Source organism: Ptychodera flava, chromosome 4 (assembly GCF_041260155.1).
Source record: "Ptychodera flava strain L36383 chromosome 4, AS_Pfla_20210202, whole genome shotgun sequence".
NCBI classification, from domain to species: Eukaryota; Metazoa; Hemichordata; class Enteropneusta; family Ptychoderidae; genus Ptychodera; species Ptychodera flava.
This window is the reverse complement of record NC_091931.1, coordinates 11,912,781-11,937,036: the sequence shown is the minus strand read 5'-3', so window position 1 is coordinate 11,937,036 and position 24,256 is coordinate 11,912,781. Positions and strand designations below refer to the sequence as shown.

The following is a 24,256-nucleotide window of genomic DNA, read 5'->3' as shown; positions in this document are numbered from 1 at the left end:
GCCAGCACGGGCAAGATCACGATTTGTTGCCTGCCCTCGGGCCGGTGCTCATGACGGTAATATTGATGATACCCTCGCCTTCGGCTCGGGCATCATCAATATTACCGTCATGAGCACCATCTCTTGGGCGGGCAACAAATCGTGATCTTGCCCTTGCTGGCGTGTGTTATTATTTAACAAGCGCACGCTGCAGCAGCTTTCTCCAGTTAAAACTCCTTTTCTCGGTTATTATTCAGTTGTCCTGTTGACATCGCGTTGAAAATACATCATCCTTTCTCTGCCTGCTGGTTTTCTTTACCTGTGATGTTTTAATGTTTGCCCTATTTTCCACACAAGTATAACAGGCTACTATTGCTGAACTGGCCAAAATAAGAACGCTGCCTAGTATTTGCAACAGCTTCACAGTCTTTCCGAAAATGAGAACATCGCCAATGTAGGCAACGCAAATCTGAATGTTCGAAAGCAGTACAACCGTGGCTGGATTTTCTCTCTGTAGGGCAAGAATAAAGCCTATTGTAGCCAACAGATAGCAGAAAGCTTCCAACAGTAGGTATATCCAGCACATGGTACTCAGATGCCACGTGACCAAATTTCCCACGAACAGCATCGGAAAAGTAATCACAGAACCGACGGCACCGACGTAGAGCAAAATAACGAAGACATGTACACTTGGTATGGAGTGAGTCGCAACAGCTTCAATAGCAAAGAACGCTGCACTGAGAATGCTAAGCAATATAGATAGAACAGCAATGTTATCTTCTTTCGAAATATCATCTGTTGTAGAAGATGGTCCAGCGATCAGAACAATACCAGTAATATTGAAAACGCTATTAATGGCATCCGCTTTTTTCCAAGGTTCTCGGTTATAAATACAAGCAAACAGTGGCGTTAGCACCGGCAGGGCTCCTAACGTGATGGCTGTGACATTGCCAGCAAGACCAAATCTAAACGCATAAAACAAACTGATTCGTCCAGCGACTTCTACGACTGAAATCACCATTAACAAAATCCTTTCCTCCTTACTGTAGTCGAAGACTGGGTGTCTGAGATATGCTGTTACCGGCGCAGAAAATGCAATGCAGAAGATGTTCTGAGTGAAAGTTACCTGTATGGAGTCCGCCCCGCCATTTTGAGCAAGTACAATGAACACCGTGCTCAGGCCATACAGTAAACCAGATAAGGTTGCCAGCGACACTCCGAAACATGACCTGCTGACGGAACTGCACCATGTAGATTTGTCGTCTGATTCACTTTCCGGCGGGAATAACTGCGTTAGCTCACCATTGACGGATTCCAACTCCATGGTCGTGCGAGGTAGATAAATTTTGCGAACAGACGGAATTCGCAGTGTAGGATATTTTTACTCTAGTGTTAGTAACTGAAACGGTTATGGTTGTTGGACCTCACATACAACCTTGTCATGAATAAGTCATCGAAAACATCGTTGGTTTGAAAGGCCTTGCTCAGTGAATAGTACCATTTGTACGGAATCCCGAAATCATTCAAGCTTCTCTGTCATGGATTTGTGTGTCTAAAATAATTGTAATTGTGAAGTGAGCGCTTTCTGATGTACGGTCATCTAGTTTAGCAGCCTCGATCAAACATCACGTGACTTTAAATTCGTATTAGAGCTTTATTCTTTTCATGCCAGATGTCACAACAGCTGCAGATCCACAGGGTCATTTCGTTTTCAAACGATAATCTTGGAACACATATTGTATTGAAATTATTTGTCAACACTCGTATTATTAATGAAAGCATAGCAACATAACATCAGGATTGTTTTTGCTTTTAATCGTATCGACCTCTTATTTATGTTCCTGATTATCCCGCAGCCTCTGTGCCCGTAGAGAGCATCTGCGACCATATTAAGTTATGATAGTGGTTGATTTTATTCATTTTGAAAATGTGAAATGCAGTGAATGATTGTACAGTTCTGATGATACACGCATATGTTGTGTCAATGGTATTCGTATTTCAGAAGTGATTACTGTAATACGTATTTTGCGAAAACATTATTTGAATATGCAAATTATGCCTAATGAGACCGTCTGACAGCTTGCGTTTACGTCCAAAGAGGGAACCAGATATTGCAATGTTTGATAAAATGTAGAATCACAGTCTTTGTCAATGTTTGCCAAATATCCTTTTAATATGTGTATTTATGTTAAAGTTTTACATTTTCACTGAAACTGATTTTCGATGCAAAAGAAAGCACTGGTAATGACAATGACATTTGTGTTGAATGTGATTTGATAGATTGTTTTAACGAAGAAAGCAAAACTTTCAGCTAAAACTAAAATCTCAGTAAATAATTTTGTTTTGCGATATTCATCGCACATGTAATTGTATTAACCCTTGTCGTCTGTCACACGTGTTGAAATTGACTTGGTTTTTAAACAATTGTGAAAGATATGACCTATAAACACTTTCGACACCCTTTATACAGGATTTTTTTCTCTACATAAAGAAAGAACTCTTAATAAAGCTAGCATTGTGCATTGCAAACACTGATGAAAACGTGTTAGGCAATGAAAGGACAATACCATACATAAAACCTTACCAATAAGCATACGGTAGAAATGTATCTGAAAACAAATCTTTACTGAATTTTAAAAAGCTACCTGTTTATCAGGAAAAGGAAAAAATGAAACGACCCTTTTGAAAACTTCTGTTTAACAATTTTAAATAAACATTTTATGAAACAGCACGTTTCTCGGAATGCTTTGTATCTGAAAACCAAAGTTCAAAACTTCAAGTGATCAAGCATTTCCTGCAGCATAATGTTTGGTATTTTTCTTTATTCTAAAAAGCTAGGCTATCCTAATATCAGCGCCGCAGAAACCGAGCATTTCGGTGTTATTTGTCAAGACTGCATTGAAAACAGCCTCTTTGGGCTTCGAGGCATTTCTGCGACTACTCAAACGATTCATCGTGTATGATCATAAACCCGACTGACAGCCCATGGCTGCTGTCTACCAAAAGCGATCAATACACGCTTTCTGTGTATTCTACATACTGTTGTGCGGGTGATACATATTCAAATTCTCCCACAGCTAACAAATTTGACAGGCGGAAAAGTTCTTTTAGGTTTCCACATAGCAGTCGTCGTTATTGTGACCGTTTTATCGGTGACTCATGAAACTATATTATATCAGATAACGAAAATTACGTAAGATGAAAATTCATTTTACTTGCAAATCGATAAAGGACATGCAAATGTTGTGTTTATTATTGTCTTCCTAACGCATTTATCATAATTACATTTTATTTTTAAAAGTTGTTCTTTTGAATTTGCTGGTCGTTCATTGCACTGTGCACTGTTGCTTGTCGTCTGCACGTCTTCATGCGTGCACGGTCATCTACCTGGAAGCTCTCTCTTTCATTTGAGATTGAATTTGAATTGGCAGCAGGTGAAATTGACAAATGTGCTTTGTTTATCAACACACATTCCCCTATGCTTCATAACCCTTTCACTTTTGGAGATCGGACCTAATATCGTAGTCAAAGTATGAGTGCATGTATCATTGACGCGCAACACTGGTTTGTTTTGATAAGAGCGCCACCATGCGAAAATACTAGTATTCCAATATGCGAATCAAAAGGCCTTATCAGGTTTTCCTGTGCAAAACAGCAGATGTTATCCCTTTTTCATATGCGAGTATTTAATTTAAAGAAATAGGCGCTGATAGTTCCTTTCATGAGCAAATTAATAGGGCGTATCTCTCTATTAATATGCAAATTAATAGGACATGTATCTGAACTCCGCAAAGATACAAATACACGGGATAGGCATATCATATAAGTACACAAGTATTACATTAGGTTTCTATCATGAAATTTTGACTTTGTTACATTATTACAAATATTTATGTTACACGTTTATATCCATTCATAGTGTATTATTGTGGCTACTGCCCTCAAAATTGTGTGCATCGCGTTTAGTCTTTTTGTGCCGGTGACCAGCTATTATCATCTAAACGTTTCTTTTAGGCACAAGCATTTCCTGTACTTTGATTCGCAAGTCATATGTATACAGTGTAGTAAACTTTTTCACAAACTTATCATCCGTAGCAATGTATGCATCTTCATCACTTGGCCTTAACACCTGCCACACAAAGTCTCAGTGTTCAAATTGTCAACACAACATGTGAGAGTGTACCGTCCTGTGTTATTGACTGTAAGACAATAACAAATGACAATGCATTTTGTATACACTGTGGCAAGGCTAATAGTTTGACGTTCAGTTACTTCAGTAAGGAAAATACAAACATAACTTGTAATATTGCTGAAACATGATGACCAGATAACTAAATATTGAAACTATTGTCCCATTATGGATTTCATATTTTGTTACTGACAAGAAGTGGTGGGATATTAAAACAGTGCGAATGTTTTTATGCAACCTTTCATTTACGGCAACACCACGAACACTTTATATAATACAGGAAGGAGACTTCGATTTGATTTTTTATGAATATTGAAAGAACTGTAGAACAATAATCTGTTCTTTACGGTCCTGATACGGTTTTTTACGGACAAACGTTGTACGGCGGAAGGGCCCGAGCGTGCGAGGGCCCGTACGCCGTACGACCGAGCACGGTCGTAAAGGTATTATCATATACCTTATTGTCACTAAATATTTCAGGAAATTTTTTCTTTTAACTTTTTATGGCGAAATTTAGCGGTTTTTCATGGCGAAATTAAACGTGATGTCATTCCATCGGCGAAAGCATAAAGCACTTTGCGCATTGATATAAGTATGAAGTAATCTATTTACATGTAAACAAACTCATTCTCAATCACAGCTGTCACTTGCAAACACACAAACAAAAACGGGAAGGAGAACTTTTCAAATATGAACATTAAGTGCTAATAGGTTAAAATTGCGGCGCACGTAGCAGTTTCTGATGATTAAAACGACTGAATGCACACGGCAACGTACACTGGAAATAGACTTGAAGTTGAAACACAAGAACGCAACGACACCCCGGTGGTGGCAGTCCCCGGGTTGATGGGTACCCATGCTCGTTACCCAAGTTTAAAAAGTACCCCCTTTCCTAGAATATTTCTGAGAAACCACCCCCCCCCCCCTATTTGTGGCAAATCTGGGAGAAATTAGCTGTAAAAAACATACCCTTATTTACGAAATCTAGAAAATTAGTATGTTGACTTCCAGGGTTGACCCTGGAGGTTGACTTTGTATACATGTACATACGTCATTAATGTTTGTCCTCATCTGATTTTAGTCACATTCATACACAATCATCTTCCTTATCCGTTTGGATCTGGAGTTCTCTGCTGGCTCCTGTGTGACAATACACCTCCCATCATCTACTGTCCCTCGTGTTTCTAGGATTCTTTGCTTATTCTTCACGAATTGTCAGTCTTTTTTCTGGATTTTGCATTTATGTCTTTCACAAATTCTTTTAGTTTAAGTTCATCTGGCGTAGCCAGCTCATACAGCTTATCTTCTACATGTAATGTAATTTTCATTATTATATCGCTGAACATAAACTCTCTAACTTCACCTCTGCAGTACATGTATTTGGACCCATCGTTCTCGAACAGTGATGACGACATTTTCTGCAACCTTGGAGTTAAGACAACGGTCTCTTATATTCTATTGTAGAAACTCCTTTCCTAATCCTGTGGATTCTACCTAGGATGAAAGACTTTTTTTCTTTCACATGGACTTCACATGGGAGGGGGGGATGGACCCTAAGTGATGGGCATTTATACGTCATATGTACATATAAACGTACGGTACTGTTTTTCATTTTCTTTGTGAGTGAGACCAGACCAGATTTAGTGTCCTAGGGAGATTATGAAAGAAGTACCCCTTATCTCGGAGGTTACTCTGAAAAGTACCCCTTTTTCTCGATTTCACGGACCTAGAATCTCCGAGATGACTGAGGAAAAACACCCCCTTTTCCGTGAATTTGGTAACGCGCATGGGTACCCACCAACCCGGGGACTGCCACCACCGGGAACGACACGGACTTTGTCAACGTGCAACGTCAGCAAAACCATCAAAAATCGAAAAACAAATGCAACAGTCAAAATACTAAATCATTATCACTGTTAGATTCGATGACGAATGGACGGCTTCTCTTGACTCGGTGCGAGCGTAATGTTAAATGTACAGTTATTCATTATCGTATGTGCATTGGCGGGCGCGTTTTCTGTCTTCGGTTACAGCTGCGCCAGTGGGGAGACAATCCCTGTTTAACCATCAGGTCAAGACCACAACCAGACACAGGATGTCGGAGATAAACGTCGAACTTTATTACGACTGGTACAAGACTAACACAAAGTATACAACATTGCGATGCGGGGAGAGAGAGAGAGAGAGAGAGAGAGAGAGAGAGAGAGACGCATGCGCATAACAACTGAGTAAAGAGCCGACACGAGAGGGCGACATAACAATGCAACAAGACATAGTGGCGCTGGGAGAGTGGCCTCTTCGCGATCGGTGAATTTGCGATGTGTTTCATTGGGCATTCCGTATTCACGCCTGTCGCCGTGGCAGGCTCAGAGGTGTAACTCTGCTGATTGGCGACATTGGTTAGAATGCCTGAAATACGGTGGTTGTCATCGATGGAGACGGTGTCATAATGCTGAAGACTCGACACATTTTTATGGCCAGTGATCTTAATGATCTGCTGAGACGGAACACCGGCTTTGCTTATAGGTTTGCACTGTTGTTTTGCGAACGGGATGGTTTGTTTTGCGTCTAGCAAATGACATACACCCGTGGCCACTTCAGTGTTGATTAAGCCTGTCTGGTGCAAGCAGAAATTCTGTTTGTATAAACGAAACAAAGTGGTGGTCGGTGTAATAAATGTAAGGTTCACTATTGGCACCCCACTGTTAGGATTGAGATAACGTTCTACTAAAATGTCTCGCCTACCCAATTCAAATCGATCACAACACTGCACTGTAGACACGCTGTAAGTCTGCCCTCCGACAATGAACATCAATAACAACGGTCGTGAATATCATACGGCAGCTTGATTGTTCAAAATATAAGACATTGTGGTGGCAATTTGGCATCTAGCGAGGTACCACAAGGAGCTACAAAAAATAAGCAAGCGACCGTTTTAAGATAAGCGTGGAGGGAGCCAGAAAAGTTTGGTAGAGATGTACATATATCAGGACAGGTTCCCTTCAACCGGAATGAGAAAAGTGTCGTTCATATGGTTATACACATGTGAATACATGTACATGTAAGATGCTACCCCGACTGTTCTTTACTCTTACCTTTTCTCTCTTACCAAGTGAAATTGGGGTACATTTATTCACGGTTTGTAGGAAAGAAACATGGCTTAGTGCAAGTGAATGTTTATTTCGAAAGTTTTGCAGTCAAGACGGGCGATGTCTGTAATTTAATTGCTAACATTTTCTCAGTGGCATTTTCTCAATTCCCGCGTCTGAACAAAGTCTGAACACGACACTTGCGATACACGCTGTAGTATCGTTGGTATTCATTCAATGCAATATTGAAATCGACACAAAATGTGTGATGTTCTGTAACACTGACTGCATTTGAAACACATGAGTTTTACCTGAAACTAAATACTGATAGCGCAAATGCTGTGGTCAACATCATTTGTATACAGTGTATTTTATAATCACTCCCTAATTTCAGGCTAATCGGCGTGTCCATGGGGTACCGATAGTAGGATCATTATCACCACTGATACAGGGTAAAGTAACCGTTTTATCACCCTTCTGCAGACAGAATTTCTGCTTGCACCAGACAGGCTTGATCAACACTAAAGTGGCCACGGGTGTAACTTTTGCAGCCCGTTGCATGAAAGATCCTAGCTTGTTTTTACCCATCGGTCGCGGATAAAACCACAGCAAAGATTTGATCTAATGAGACGGAATTGGTTGAATATAAAACGGACTATCGTCGTTGCACGCGTCAATGGGTCTCCGAGACTCCGAATGAACTCGCGGTAGATCGAAATCGGGTCACGGTCACTTCCGGGAGCTTCAAACACGCGGGGTTGGGGAGGGGGGAGGGGGCGCAGCGATAGTCTATATATGCCTACTTTCCGTCTCGAGTCTTCGTATCACGCTCGCGAAATTCCAGGAACAAGAGTCAAGAGTTGTCTCTCTGTATAGTCTTACATCGCCGAAGGTCAGTTTTTTATGTTCGTCGCGACCGCGGAGTCCAAAGTTCTTCGTAAAGATATACCATAGCGTGAAGATGATAGTTTCACCGTCCTTCTTTCCAAGAACGCCAGACTTCCACACAGCGTTTTCTTCCTGAGGAGAAATTGCCTCAGATGCTTGAGGCTTTCCTCCCATCCACGCATTTTTGAGTTGCATCCGCTTTGCTTTCAGTGCTCCGTTAGCCAAGTCGAATTGCTTATCATTTAGGTCGAATCAGGCTCGTAGTCACTCCCATCATCTTTTTCATATTGATGGAAAACGCCGCTAGGTATTCATTCAGGGCAGTTGCTGGGATGTCAGACAGCTCACGATGGTCATCATACCTAGTCTCGATAAATCGCCGTACTTTGCTTACATCTCTCTCGGTCGCTCTTACGGTACTGATCTTATGAAATTGTTAACGGAATCCATGTCTTCGTTTCCTATCGCGGATGTGCAGGTGTTTGTCGTTTCAAAGCCATCATCGATATCACCGAACGAGATACTGTTTAGATTTTCTGAGGGAATTTCCTGCAACCACTGCATTATTTCATCAGCTTGCAATTGTGCCATGGTGTTTCGATTGAGAACTGAAGAACGCAGACGGCAATTTTTGAATCTCGCGCTGATTTGTTTACAAGTTGGGTCGTGTACAAATAGCGACGCGCGTAGCGTTGTAAAGTAGCTTAGAACTGCGCGTGAATGTCCATATTTAGACAAAGTGCCTGGGCGTGAACATACGGCAACTTATTACACAAAAGTGAGGGCGTTTTTTTTCCATAGCGTTACACATAAACGGGGCTCAAGGTTTATGATAATATCAGTTCTCTGCGTAGCGTTGTAAAGTAGCTTAGAACTGCGCGTGAATGTCCATATTTAGACAAAGTGCCTGGGCGTGATACGCCAACTTATTACACAAAAGTGAGGGCGTTTTTTTCTATAGCGTTACACATAAACGGGGCTCAAGGTTTATGATAATATCAGTTCTCTGCTCTCCCAACTTGAGATATAATAAGGCTTTCTTTTACTTTTATTTTTTCGTCCTATTGTTTGAGGATGGAAGTCAAAGCTTATTTGCTAGCTGAAAGCCAATAGCCGATCGTATCAATCATGAGAATGAAAAATCATGTCAATAATACAGTATTCTATTTAAACAATGCGAACAAAAACATACAAAATAGTTCAATTAATTAGGTTAATGAACGATTTGGTCGCTTATATCAATTCATCATTATACCAAATGAGTAAGATACCCAATGAGTAAGATATAAAGTTTGATACCAAAGTGTTTGTTACTAAAAATAGATCAGCAGATAGACCAAATATCGGAATGAAAAGTGTTGTCCACATAGCAGTACTCCAGGTAAAGTGTGTTCAAAAATGTAAGAACGTTTAATTATTTAGATTAATGAAACCAATGTGTAGTTTATATCCAAATCATTAAACAATGAAAAATATAAATGCCATACCAATGTTACTAAAAATAGATCAAGGAGCAACCTTGACCTTAAACTCTCACTAGACTGAAATATTAAACCAAGAAATCATCAAAGCTGTTTTTCATTTAACATTGTCGTACAGGGTATTACAGGTGATCTTCATTCAAGGTAATAATTGCTGAAAGTCCAGTCCGGGAGGAAAAGGCATACAGCGCCCGCTATCGAGCGATGAATCTCTTGAGTCTGCGGAACATAAGTGGTATTGCTGTTTGTCATTAGACTCCGAGTATGATTTCCCGCATGTTATATTTTGTATAGGGCGCATCTCAAGACTATAGTTGTCTCTTTGTGTGAGGTAAACGCCCTGTCCTTAATTCATGGGCTTCAGCTGCAATTCAAGGACGTAGAACTGCCTTTTTCCCTGCACTTCAGCCATGGAGCTATGGTAAACTAATTTAAATCGTATGCGAAATCTCAGAGGAAGCCAACCAGCAGATTTCATAAAGTTGTAGCCTTTGGTCCCTTTCTTAAACACTAACACATATACGCACACATTTACACAACACACATACACCACACAGTGATCATATATATATATATATATATATATATATATATATATATATATATATATATATATATATATATATATATATATATATATATATATATATATATATATATATATATATATATATATATATATATATATATATATATATATATATATATATATGGAGATGTAATAAAATGAAAAATTTTAGGGGTATACGATAACCGTTGGCAATTGAGTTCCCGCTTCGGGTAGACAAGACTCCCCTTCCATCCACTAGTTTTCTACGCTCAAAGGTCCCATAGCTCTACGGTCCGACAAAGACAAGTGCCCCTCCATGCCTAAAGCCACCTCGCCGTATATATCTACCTCATGATTATGCCCTTCCTTGACAATGCCCGTTCCAAACACTCTCCCCACCCTCAGTACCATGGTGACTCAGCAAATAAGTAAAATTTACCCTCCCCTTGAGGATAAAAGCTTGCCTTTCCTTTCCCCCCTAGCTGATACAAGAACAAAATGATCTTTCGAGCTGCCTAAAGAGAAAAAGATGGCAACCATTAAAGTCAACATCCATGGATATCGTGTCAACAAACTAGCATTTCTTAGAAGTAAAATGAGTTACATATGTGTTGCTCGTCATAGAAAAAAACTTGTTAGGCGCGGTTGACTAGCGGCACTCAGCTGCACTGTACAGTAAAGATAATTTCTGAAAGTCTGTTTTATCGTTCGTATGGCATCACATTGAACATTAATCACTTATCCTGCCAGTCTGTGCTAGATTTTTCTAACTGTTCATCTGTCGGTGTTTCGTCTGTTTATCCAACAGGTGTAAAGGGCGACTATCGCTGAACTAGTTATGATGAGAACGCTTCCTACTATTTCCAAGGGCTTCACGGTTTTTCCGAAAACGAAAACATCACCAATGTAGGCTACGCAAATCTGAATGTTTATAAGAAGTATGACTGTGGCTGCGTTTTCTCTATGAAGAGCAAACATGGCAGCTATCGAGGCTAAAAGATAACACACTGCTTCCAACAGCAGGTACACCCAGCATATGGTACCCAGATGCCAGGTGACCGAAGTGCCCAAGAACAGCATCGGAATAGTAACCACGACACCGACGGCACCGACGTAGAACAGGATGACGAAGACCCGCACGCCTGGCATGGAGTGAATCGCTACAGCTGAAACTGCAAATAACACTGCAGTGGCGATGCTGAGCGATATAGACAGAGCAGCGTTCTTCTCTTCTTCCGAGGTTTCATTTGTTGTAAACAATGGTCCAGCAATGAGAATAATACCAGCTATATTAAAAACGCTGTTAATTGCGTCCACTCTTTTCCATCGTTCCCGATTATAAACACACGCAAGTAGAGCTGTCAGTATCGGTAGGATTCCATACGTAATGGATGTAACATTCCCAGCAAGGCCAAACCTAAATGCGTAATACAGGGTGATTCGTCCGGCGGTTTCTACTACTGAGTTCACCACCAATAAAATCCTTTCTCTGTTGCTGTACTTGAAGAATGGATACCTGAAATACGCTATCACTGGAATAGTGAACACAATGCAGACAATGTTCTGAATGAGCGTTACTTGTGCAGTGGCTGCACCACCATTTTGGGTGAGGACAACGAGTATTGTCACTAGGCCATACAGTACACCAGATAAGGCGGCCAGCGAGACACCCAGGCCCGACTTACTGATGGAACTACACCCTCGATATTTGTCGGTTGATTCACTCTCCTGGGGAAACAATTGCGTCAGCTCACTGTTGTCAGTCTGCACGTCTTTCATTTTCCCTTGTGCCGTGGCAAATTCTGCGGGCAGGTCTACTGGTTTCTTTATAATCCCTTTGTTACGCCGGTGTTAGCTCGAATAAGCCAACAAGGCCTTCCTAAAAACCTGTGCTCGAAATTCCGAAAAAAAAGACGTAGCACCTTCACGGTGTGGACCTATGCGTTCCAAATGAATGTAGAAATGATGCGGACACTAATCCAGTACACGTCAAAAATAGCGGTCTTATACACATTTAGTCTACCAGCAAAAGATAGCGTATAAATCAGTGTTAAATCACGTCATCGCCCTCCGCTCGTCACCCCGTAATGTCAAACAGATCTAGGCCCATGGGCAATACTATGTTCCTAATTAAACAATAAAATTAAATAGTCCGGGAGAAGCTCGTACGAAACTCTGTATCAGGTATTAACAAAACTATCATAACAGGTCACAGGATCGTGCTTGTTTTTTTTAATTTTCACATTACCATATTCAAAGTATGAGTCACCTTGACCTCTTGTTTATGTTCTCTGGCGCAATGACAACCTCTGTACTCATACAGACACGGCCTTAGTCGGAGAAATATATCAATTTCATAGTTATGATACATGAAACATTAACATTGTTTGAAAAAAAAAACGCTTCGTGATGCATCAAAGTTGCTCTCTCTTTTGCTCATCAATACTTTGTGAAAATGACTGAATGTGGATGAATTATACTTACAGTGCGTTTCACCTAGGTATCGCAACTCTGCGTATGAGACAGACGCAATCCACGTACAAAACAAACGATAAGCTTGGGTATCACGACACATTTCAAAGCCACCGACTCATTGATTAATTACAGTAAACCAGCATGGGGCAGCCGCTCTGTCTAGACTGAGAGATACACTTGATCTACATTGTATTGCTTTTTCAGTTAGTTTCTGTTGAGAATACCTTCACCTCTTGAACTCTTAGCTGAAATTAATTTTGTAAAAGAAATAGTGATATTGTAGATCAAGTCTAGTCAACTGTTTATCTCTCAGTCCAGACAGCGGCTGCCCCATGCTGGTTTACTTTCATTAATCAATGAGTCGGTGGCTTTAACACATCTGGTTATGTGTAAGCACATAACCAGATATGAACGACAAATGCTTCCGCTTTTCAGCACATGTTGCAGTTTTCTGTAAATTGACACATTTTTCTGACGTCATTTCACTAGTTTGCAACTTCATTAATTTTTTTATAATCATCATTACTAGCAAGATTCATCATGTATGTCGTCAATCAAAAAATTTGTTAAGTAAACAAATTAGTGAATAGCTGAATTATCATTGAATTATGTCATTATCATTATCAGTATCATTGCATATTACTTTATGTAGCAAGTTTGGTCGTCCTTCAAACTTTACATGCCAAATTATTAATCTTAATTAAATATGCAAATAACGTGCAAATGTAAAATGTCTTTCACTACTACAATAATAGTGTCTCATAGAAATACATCGTAAATTTCCTTAAACAACTCCTTCTAATTAAATTTCAATAATAGGTACAGATTATTAAATATGCAAATTAGTAATGAGCAGACGTGAAATGCTACATGTCCTTCACAACTGTTACAATATTACATCATCATTTATAGTAAATTTCATCAACTATGGTCATGTCCTTTCAATATTTTGTTTCTAATTGGCAAACTCCATTAAATATGCAAACCTTTAATAAGCCGATGTGGCAATGCTGAATGGCTTTCATCAATATAATATCACAGTATGTTCAATATACCTGGCATGTTTCGTCAACTTGTCTGCAAATTTTTTATTGTCTATGTGCGTGCTGGATGTGTCTACCTTAGTTTTGCGGTGTTTGCCACCCACCCCCACCCCCCACCCCCACCCCCGCGGTCCCGGTGAGTCAATAAGCGACCCTTGCTGAATTTGCGAGGATGATTTCGTTTATGGTGAAATTTTCTGGGGCACCCGACCAGACCATTTGAAGATATCGCAAAAAAGCATTGAGTTAATATGGCATTTACGAGAATTTAGGGCATTTAGGGAGCGTTCAGTTATTATGGCCGGGGATGGGCCGGCAAATTCTTCCTGCACATCAGTCAAAATAAGTGAACCCCCTGCCCATTGTACCAAAAATTGATTACCCCCCCCCCCTTTTCAAGATGACAAAAAATTCATGACACACCCCCCCCCCCCCATTGCTTGAGTAAAGTTGCACACACAAACACCTCGGGGTATGGAGCGATACAATCCACCAAAAAGAGCTTAGATTTCTTCAAATGACCTTCCTTACAAACTCAAAAGGTGTTGATGCTCAGATTTCCCCTTCTGACTTGCTTATAATTTTGAAATTAGCCCTCAAAGGGTTTGGACAGAAATTACTGGTGGAACGCAATATTTTTGCGCAAGCGTGTGTGTACAAAATTTTGATATTTGGTTTAATTAAAAATCAGCTGTTGATAATGTTGATTCACTATACATGGTATACATATATTTTCTCATACATGTATGAGAAATCTATGTAGTACTTTTTCAATGCAAAACTATATCTATGCATTTATAGATATTTGATAATTTACATAAATGTACTTAAATGAAATAGGGTTGTTACAACTGGCATGCGGACAAAAAGTTTGACCTTAGAATTTCACCAAAAATGCTCATCCACTATACATGGGAGTCAATGATAAAATTGTAAAAAAAATTTTTCCCATGAAAAACTTGGTATACTTGTGCATATGCAGACGTTCAATAATTAACATAATTGTAGTTGATTAGAATATGATGGTTAAATGTGCATATTATGTGTACAAGAAATCTGATTATGGAATTTCACTGAAAATGTTCATCCACTATACATGGGAGTCTATGAGGAAAGTATGAATAATTTTTTTCCGATACAAAAATAGGTAAACCAATGTATTTATGTACTCTCGATTATTGATATCAATGTACTAGATTAGATTAGGGTGGTAACAAATGGATGTGTTTGCCAGAAATTGGATTTTGGAATTATACCAAAATGTAGATTCACTGTACATGGGAGTCTATGAGGAAAATATGAATAATTTTTTTCCAATACAAAACCATCAAAATCTGTGTATTTAGAGACATTCGATAATTCATTTTAAAGTACTTAGTTAGCCTAGGATGGTTAAAGGTTGATATGTGTGCAAGAAATTTGATTTTGGAATTTCACCGACATGTTGATTCACTATACATTGGAGTCTATGAAAAAACTAAGAATAATTTTTTTACAATGCTAAACTAAATTAATTTGTGCTTTTATAGGTGTTTGATAATTGATACAAATGTACTTGATTCAAATAGGGTATTTAAAAGTTCAGATGTGGACAACGATTATGATATTGGAATTTCACCTAAAAGTATTATTTAACTTTTCATGGTACTAGTAGTCTCAGTACAGGTAACTGTTAAATAATTTCCCTGACAAAACTTGCTATATCTCTAATATGTAAGTAATAGGAATTGTTCATTGCCCTCAGTTCAGTGAGCTTGAATTACAATAAGACAAGCCTCAGAGTTGTCAAGTCAAGATGTTCATGTGACAGATAATTATACTTTTGTTCAGATTTACAGGTGAATAACTGCAGAGAATGAAATCATGCAACGAATCATTTTTATCTCCAAGAATATTTATGAACACTGAAACTGCTTTTTGACGGGACGGATACTTATGAAAATTAAGTGACCCCCCCCCCCTCTGAGCTGTTTGAAAAACACATGACCCCCCCCCCCTTTGCTGTTTTCAAATTTGAAGTGAACCCCCCCCCCCCGGATATTGCCGGCCCAACCCCGGCCATAATAACTGAACGCTCCCTTATTGGAAGTAATAGCTGTTCCTAATTTTCTTTCCATCAAGATTTAAGAATCGTCCCCTCCCCGTATCCCTTCCCACCATAAGACCTCCCCAGTACTCACTTTGCATAGCAAAAGTCCCCCTCTGCCTTCTCGTCGACACATAATTTTGTCCTTCCTGAATAAGCGCGCTTTACAAAGCATCAAAGAATGCGTTAGACAATGACTGTGTTGTTCATGAGGAGATGTTGACCCCAATGAGGAAATAGATAGTGAACCAGCCAGTATTATTCCTCATATTATCGTTTACATCGAAATACACGCCGCCTCTTTTCTTCGCCAGGATTTGGGAACTTAGATGCATAGTGAAAACTATAGTGACGTGTCTTCTGGTGTAAAATACTACATTTATCAAGGACATTCCGAGTAAAATGTTTAATATTTTACTACAATGCTAATCAAGCTATCGGCTGACGCAAATGGGGAAATGCCTCCACTCCTTTCTGTAAATACGGCATGAATAAGTAGTAAGATAAGTAAAGTGAACGGAACGATTCCGGTCATAACGATCGAAACAAGCGACACGAATAGACACGTCGATAGACCGAGTTAAAATTATGAGTTTCGAAACAGTAAGGATTGCACAGTGGTTTGTAATGAAATGTGATTAAGGTGGAGCTGCACGTTGCTAAAACCGTGTTTTTCAAAGAAATATTTCTCATCTAAGATGACAAGGAAACCCCATCATTCTATATATTAAAAAAAAAAAGCAGAGACTCTAGATTTTAGTATATGTCAGCAATAGTTTACTCGAAGGATGAAAGCGGTGTATTTTGGGTAAAAAAATGTTATTAATGATAGAAATTAATTTCAGTCAACAACATGACAATATTTTCTGAAATGTAATATTTCGCTTGAAAGAAAAGTATATGTAGATAAAACTTCTTTTTTGTAATTTGCATTATTTGTCCTCATTCTAAAATGGCATGGGTTGAAAGATTAAAAAGATCGATTAAAAACATGATTAGCAAATTTAAAATGCCTCTTATCCAAAATGTAAGCAGTCCATTGCCAAACAAAATAGTGGTTATGTTAAACAGCATTTAAAGAACGTGATGTAAAAATTTCAGAAAAGTTGACCCAGCCAGAGTTGAGTTAATTATTTGGAAATCTTATCTCTGGCTGGGTCAACTTTACTGAAATTTTTACATTACGTTCTTTAAATGCTGTTTCACAAAACGACTATTTTGTTGAAATTGGGAGAAAAAAGAAGCCAGAAAATCGGGTTATTTGTATACATTTGCGTAAATTAACACTTCTTTATCAAGCGACATACGACTGCGTGAAGCCAACCAATATTTATTATTGGGTTGACAAAATAAAAAAAAATATATGCAAAAAAGCTATTTTTAAGCAAAATACGCTGTGTTGGTGCAGCGCCCCTTAATAGGTCAAATACTTTTTCCTGGTTCTTTTTTTTTTGTTTTTTATGCAACTTGCGTTTTTAATTTTGAGATTCTACACTGGTTGAGAGTTTTCTACCAAATATCAGAAAAAAAATGTCATGATTACAGAACATCCTGAGGTTAGTACAGCTGCAGAAAAGTAGAAATACGGAATATGTTTGACGATTTGTGATGGGAGAGTTTACAATTATAATTTGGAAGATGTTTTTGTGAATTAGAGAACTGCAAAAGGGCTTGACACTTTTGTCGCACTACTCCTTGGGAAATTACTCGATTGTAAAACTTATCCTTCTTTAATATCGACAAAATAAATTCTTGTTTTAGTGAACAAAGGTATTTCTGGAAGCAGAGCTGATTCTCCGCACTTTTGCATTCTCTAAAGTGGTTTTACTGTAAACAGAAAGCATGTATAATTCGTCCAATTAAAGCTTGCCCTTAGAAACCCATGATAGAGTCTTGCTTATCTGGCTAATTGTCCCAGCGGAGAGGGTACCGTGAGCTCCTCACAACCTTCGGCTGAAAAAAAAATGTTAATTGAAAAGGTGGCATTTTATTTAGTTTGGGTCTTTGAGTCAGTTTTGTTTTCAATTTTCAATATTAAAAATTGGAGGATGACGAGTATGCGAATTGTAACCTGCCTTAAATACATACTCAATACGTTAGTAAAAAGTTAAATATCACGATGCAGTGGCCTGACTATAGTTAGATGAAAATTTTCCTTATTTTAAATGGACAGCGGCAAGAGTGTTAAAAGAAGAACATTTTGAATCTTTCGAGATTATAATATTAACAAATCCAACAAAGGTATGCTACCGGTGACATACCCACGGGATGTTTGCTATGGTTGATCATCAATTTAATCTCATTTGAGTACGCCAACCTCACTAGTTTTGACGGACGGACAAGAACAATTTCTAGGGCTATCAAAGCTAAACAATTGAATCGCCCTACGGTCAATGCAGCGAAATGGTCATTCTTGAGGAATTGACACCCGATGCGTTTCACGCAACCATCCAGGTATACTTAGCTTTGATATCGCAGCGGTATTGAGGGCGCTCGGGTTAAGGGTCATCTCCACAGACCTGTGCTGCATGCTGTGGCGATGACCACTTGACCCGAACGCATTCGATAGACCCCACAGCACGCTGCGCTATCACAGCTCCTATCCAGGTAACAATTGCAAAGTGAAAGCAGATTTGAGCCCTCGAAGAATATGGGCAACAGCTGCCAAAAAGATGAGTACGACACCACTGACAGCCCAGCGTCGACATGGCCCGACTGGATGTCTGATATCGACGACAGTATCTCCCTGGCGAGCCTTTCCATTCCAGGAACTCACAACTCGATGACATACGCTGGATATGGTGGCCCAGTCAGTCGGTGTCAAACATGGCCACTGTCTGCACAACTTGAAGCTGGAATACGCTATCTTGATATTCGGTGCAGGCATTTCACCAATAACCTTCACATTCACCACGGTATCACGTACCAGCATATCTCGTTCAAAGAAACCCTGGATATTGTCAAGAAATTCCTCGACAAGCACCCTCGTGAAGTTGTACTCATGCGCGTAAAGAAAGAGCACACAGAAGGCGGTAATAACCGATGCATGGCTGACACATTCGAGTCAATTGTGTCGCAATTCGATTCAAAGTACTTCTGGACTTCCGGTAAAATTCCGAATCTGGGCAAAGCGCGGGGAAAGATCGTCTTTTTGGATAATTTTGAGGGACGCCTGTTTGGAATACCGTATGGTTCATTCGATATTGCGGATGACTACGTCGTTAAAACGCTGATGCCAGCACGTATCAATCAAAAGTGGAACTCAGTCGAAAGGCATTTACAGAAAGCTCGAGAGAGTCGAGGAAAGAAGGTATTTTTGACCTACTCAAGTGGAGCCAGCGCTATGGCATACCCGAACGCAGTAGCTGATCGAATAAACCCTAAATTATTGCAGTTTTTCAGAGACAACCCGGGAAAATTCAGATGGGGCATTGTTGCCATGGATTTCCAAGGCTTCGTGCTGGTCGAGAAGATTATAATGAGTAATTTTTAACTTTTTACTTTATTGTTAACATCGAATTTTGCTATGAACGTACAAACCAAACTCCAAAGGTTAAAGGTGGACGGCTGTGCAAACATAAAACCATTGTCGTTGTCTAGATCTGTGTAACTGCATATGTTGTATAGGGTGTAAACAGCAGATAAGATATAAAATAAACAACAGTATTTTTTCGGTCTCACTCTTTGAGGTACATCACAGAGAAATAGAACACTTCCTTTCGGATTTCTTGCAGTTCACCCTTTACTCGATGACTTTATTCAGCCCTCGAATATGTTGTGAGCTCATTAAGATTGAAGTATTGCTACGGTGTAATTCCTGCAGTGTATATATGGCTCTAAAACACTCTGTTAGAAATGGCTTTTTGTCTACAAAAAGAAAAACGTGTATTTCTGGCCACGCAATGAATGCAATCAATGATACATTTATCAAAAGCGCTGGGAAACTGCTTATTTCAGCATGTGTTTACTTAATTTTGCTTTGATTTTTATCTTGGAATTTGGCATAGTGAAAATGAAATCTTATTCGAAGTCTTGACAGTTTCCAAAAATTACAATACTATTTTTCTTGCATTTCTACATGCAAACCAACGCAATCGGCTGATACTGCAATTATCATCTAGGTATTTTCCTACCGTAATGCGTCAGTTATCCATACCAGTACAGTCATAAATAAGCCTAAGTGTTAAGGATTCAAACCATTGCCTTATGCAGTGGGGAATCAAACTTGCTGTCTCGCAGGGCAATAACCTTTCGGTCGTGACGTATGCTGACGTATACTTCAGTATTTTCTTGTGTAAAGTAACACCTGAATGTTAAGTGCAATCGACGACAGGGGCACGGAAGGTAATTGCTGATTCGTAGATACGATTATATTAGCAGCAATTTAAGGATCCAAAAGTTAAGGCTATTGTGTAGTTCATAGGCAGCTTTGTAACGATTCATTAATCTCGATGATATTCGGCCAACCATTACGCCACACATTTCCGAGACGCCACACATCGCTAGAATTGTTTAGCATCAAAAATATTGCTCTACGCCGCGATGAAGTATTAAAGCAAGTGTATCCGCAGCAAGTATGCAACTTGTGTTTGAGCGTATGAACCTGTGCACCGTAAAAATTGCACGTTTCTGTGTGATCTGGACCAATCAGCTGTATATATTTTGCTTTCCAAGAAGAAAAAGACAAAACAGTTATATCGATGTATATTGTTGTACAGTTATATTGAATAAGTCAAAATATTTTTTGTTTCTTAAAATAATATATCTCTGTTTTACTAAAACATATGACATCCAAGAATGACATCCTAAAGTCTGTAAAGACTAATTACTCACAAGCTTCTATAACTTTCTAGCTTTTTACATATATTTTATACACAAATTTTGTCTTGTGATATATGAACAAAAATTTGTCTCATTTCTTATATTTCGCAACGCCGGTGTACACAAGCCTAGTTCTAAAGCTGATCAAAGGTTTGGTTGTCCTTGGCTGGTGCCAGGGTATTGCATACTGTTGCTAAGCAAACACTGTGAGATAAATCTCTGTTCAGAGGTTGCTAACAACGATAAAGCTATCCGGTGATTACATGGACTGTGGTCATGTAGAGTATTAACAGCTTGCATTTAACATAGATAGAAATGAAACAATTTTTAGAGGCAGCTTTTATACACTACAATTGGAAGAGTCGAATACTTTTGTAGTCACCAGATATACTGCAAGTGCCACAGTTTTACTTTGCCTTTTTCAAATATTCCCTGTGTTTCATTTCAAAATGACACGTTTAATGTTTTTGTTTTGATATTCAACAAAATGTTATTTTATATCAGAGACAAATATTTTAATAACCATTGACTTAGTCTCATTTACAGGAAAAAAATTACAAACTCAATGTTACTTTATTTGAACAACTGTGCTTAATTGTCTGCTTGATTATTGGCTGATGCAACATTTCCAAATGGTCATCTGGTGATATTAAGGTAGTATGCGCCTCGAAAGTAAAAGACTTAAACATTTGCTCAAACTTTCCTCAATTAAACTTTCAACCATTCTCTAACCAAAGCCAGAATAAAAAACTGGGGTCACTGTGCAAACTTTGGTACTAGAGAGACAAATTACCTAAAATTTCCCGATATTTGAAATTCAAAATGGCCGTCATCCCTATGTTAACTCTGTGGGGAAAAATAAAATTTCCGATTTTTGAAAAACTAAGACGGTGAAAGCTATTCTTTCATCAAGAGCTTTAAACTGAGCCCCGACAAGTGGTAGGTCAGAAAAGAATACTTAGATAAAATTTGAAAGCCCGAATTTCTGTCCCCGAGGCGCGTTCTACCTTAATATGAATGTATGGCTCGTACAGTTTACGTCAGGACTGTATAGTAGTTTGAATAAAATATAAAAACATGGAAAGTAACTGATATGACTAGTTCTTTTACTGTCGTTGATTGGGTTTCCTTATCGGTTGTAAAACAAAGTGTGGAGTGACTTCCTTTGTAAATACGACATCACTTAATACACTCGGTATGAAATCATCACCCGAGTCGGATAGTATCACCGGAAATGCACATTTTCTATGGCGCCTTCTTTATTTCTTCGCACTCCATCCAGGTTCATTTTAACTAGTCAAAAATAATGTAAAAAATAATTTGAATACGAGATACACACATATTCATCAACATGATCGCTACGATTTTATCTAACTTTTGGAACGACTTGTTATTGCGGTATATCACACTTAGTCTGAATCTTACTCTCGGGACAATCTGTTTGATTGAGTTACAGCGGAGATCCCTAAAACGCTGAGAGTCAACAAAACTGTTCGTGTAAAACGCTGTTCGTCGGCGGTTTCTTGGTGGTTAGGCAGGTACTTATTTCTTGAATCAGCGAGCAAGGAAATGGTGCGTAGGTAGCACCTTGTCATCAACGGGCGGAGAATGTTTCACTTCCAAGCGAGTAACTAAAAAGCGGACGAGTCGCGAGTGGCGGGCGGGATTCAGTTCTTTGCAAAGCGGTTTGACAGAGTTGGGCATTGGAATATTTTATGCATTGCGGAGAGGCCAGGGGAGCTTTTGAATTGGGAGAGGGCCAGCAGCAGCAGGACTTGTTTTCAAATTGTAGTGGGAGGGCCAATGCGAACAGCTTTCACTTTTCCTTCCACAAAATGTGTCAAACTACATATAGATTAACACCTATACGTTTAGAAACAACAAACGCATTTACTCCAATACCGTTTAATAGCATAAGGTCCCGTTTGCTAAATACATATGCCGAAGCGGACGACAAAGATGGCATTGGTGCTATTTTTATATTAGCGTTTTTCCAAAACTGGAAAACATATTGTCAAAAGTACAGTATATCCTAGTTCATCATCAAATGACAGACTAAATGACAACACGAAACACACCCAGTCAGTCAATTTCAAAAGCAATTTGCTCCTATAGTCTTTCTCAAAAAATATTAGCCAAAAAATAAAAAGATTAAAAATCGATGTAGAAGATGGAATAGTATGGATATCAGTACACAATCTCCATCCAATGATGGAGGAACTGTGGATAGCCTGGCAACTAATGTGATCTTTATGTCGACTACACGTAAGCAAGGAATATTTCTAATGACTGTGCAGTCCACATCGTGACACGAGGTCGCTGCTCTCTAAATGGCAAAAAGTGCGTTGACCGCAGATACGCGACCAGAGTCGAACCCTTTATAATACTGCAATCAAGACGAGAGGGTTACAATCAATCTATAGCGAAACTGAATGATTATTTAGACCAGGGTTAATTGATGAAAATTAAAAGTCTATTTTTGAAAGAGTGAAGTCTTACGATTTATAACTTTCAATTTAGTCAGGTGCAGCCAACAAACAGTGCACTTTTAAAGGGGTCATCACTATGATAAGATATATTGTGTTATGTGAACTGACTAATTTTAAGTCCAGAGGATAATTAATTGGCTGTTCATAATTTGCCCTCCAACTGAACATTTTTCGATTTTCCTCCAGCACTCAAACTTCATTTTTACCCCTCCCCACATATTTGTGCCTGTTTCCCCTCCCCATTGTGACTATTTTAAGCTCCCCTGCCCTATGGCGAAAAAAACTTGTCGATTTCCCTTCGTTGGAAAAAAAATCCCCCTTAAAATTTTATCATTTCCTGCATGGAGCTCCCCTGCCTTGTGATGAAAAAACCTGTCGATCTTCCCCTGCCCTGTAAACAATTTCCCGAGTCCCGAGGCTAATCAATCGATATCTGCCCTGCCCGACAAAAAATAAAATCTTCTCCCTGCCAGCTAGAAATATATCCCCTTCCCAAGCAAAATTAAAATTCCCCTTGCCCTCAAAAAATTGCTCCGGGAAAAACTTTTTCCATGTATAGCTCCGTTGGCTACACCCGTTTAGTCACCAAAGCCAATCACATGATTAGCAGAGCAGCGCCAAGTGTGTGGTATTGCAATTACAAATTGACCTTTGCCCAGCAAAATGCGTGGTCATCAGGACAGAATTCTAAAATTAGTTACTAATTGAAGATAAGAAAATAAAAATAAAGTCCGTTACATTTTAACAGCAGTACAACTCATTCGTGTTTTCGTTACTTTGACCGATTTCATACTACAGTAATTGGTAAATGGCGCGGTGTGTGATGCAGTGTGTTAAACTGTGGTGGGGACTTATACATAATGAACAGCATTTCCACAAATCCTCGAAAATTAGGGAACGGTCTTGTAGTTATACATGAGCAAGGGCCTATTTTCGCATGATGAATACTGCAATGTGTGAAAAAAATCGTGTTCATTTTTATCGAGGGTGATAGATGTTGAAAGTACCCTGTCTGTCTGTACGTGTTTCCGGCTACAAGGCGCCTGTACAACTAATTGAAACAGGTCTGCTTGTACTTGCGCGGTTTCAGTTCTATACAATTGTACATATGCTCCTTGTAATGTCTAGACATCAGCTTTATTTTTATCACTTTGAAGGAAATGAAT

The 24,256-nt window shown here is 39.1% G+C and overlaps 2 protein-coding genes across 2 annotated transcripts; both read right to left on the bottom strand.

The window, feature by feature from the left end:
• Positions 1 to 232: 232 nt before the first annotated feature.
• LOC139130612 (solute carrier family 35 member G1-like) lies at positions 233 to 1,303 on the bottom strand. Its single transcript, XM_070696363.1, has one exon. It carries the CDS (start codon positions 1,301 to 1,303, stop codon positions 233 to 235), a length of 1,071 nt encoding a protein of 356 aa, XP_070552464.1.
• Positions 1,304 to 10,950: 9,647 nt separating this feature from the next.
• On the bottom strand, positions 10,951 to 11,955 carry LOC139130611 (solute carrier family 35 member G1-like). The gene has a single exon (XM_070696362.1). The coding sequence runs from the start codon at positions 11,953 to 11,955 to the stop codon at positions 10,951 to 10,953; it is 1,005 nt and encodes a 334-aa protein (XP_070552463.1).
• Between the last annotated feature and the right edge of the window lie 12,301 nt (positions 11,956 to 24,256).

Excerpts from the sequence above, each read along its gene's own strand:
- LOC139130611 (XM_070696362.1), bottom strand. The coding sequence starts at position 11,955 with ATGAAAGACGTGCAGACTGACAACAGTGAGCTGACGCAATTGTTTCCC.
- LOC139130612 (XM_070696363.1), bottom strand. The coding sequence starts at position 1,303 with ATGGAGTTGGAATCCGTCAATGGTGAGCTAACGCAGTTATTCCCGCCG.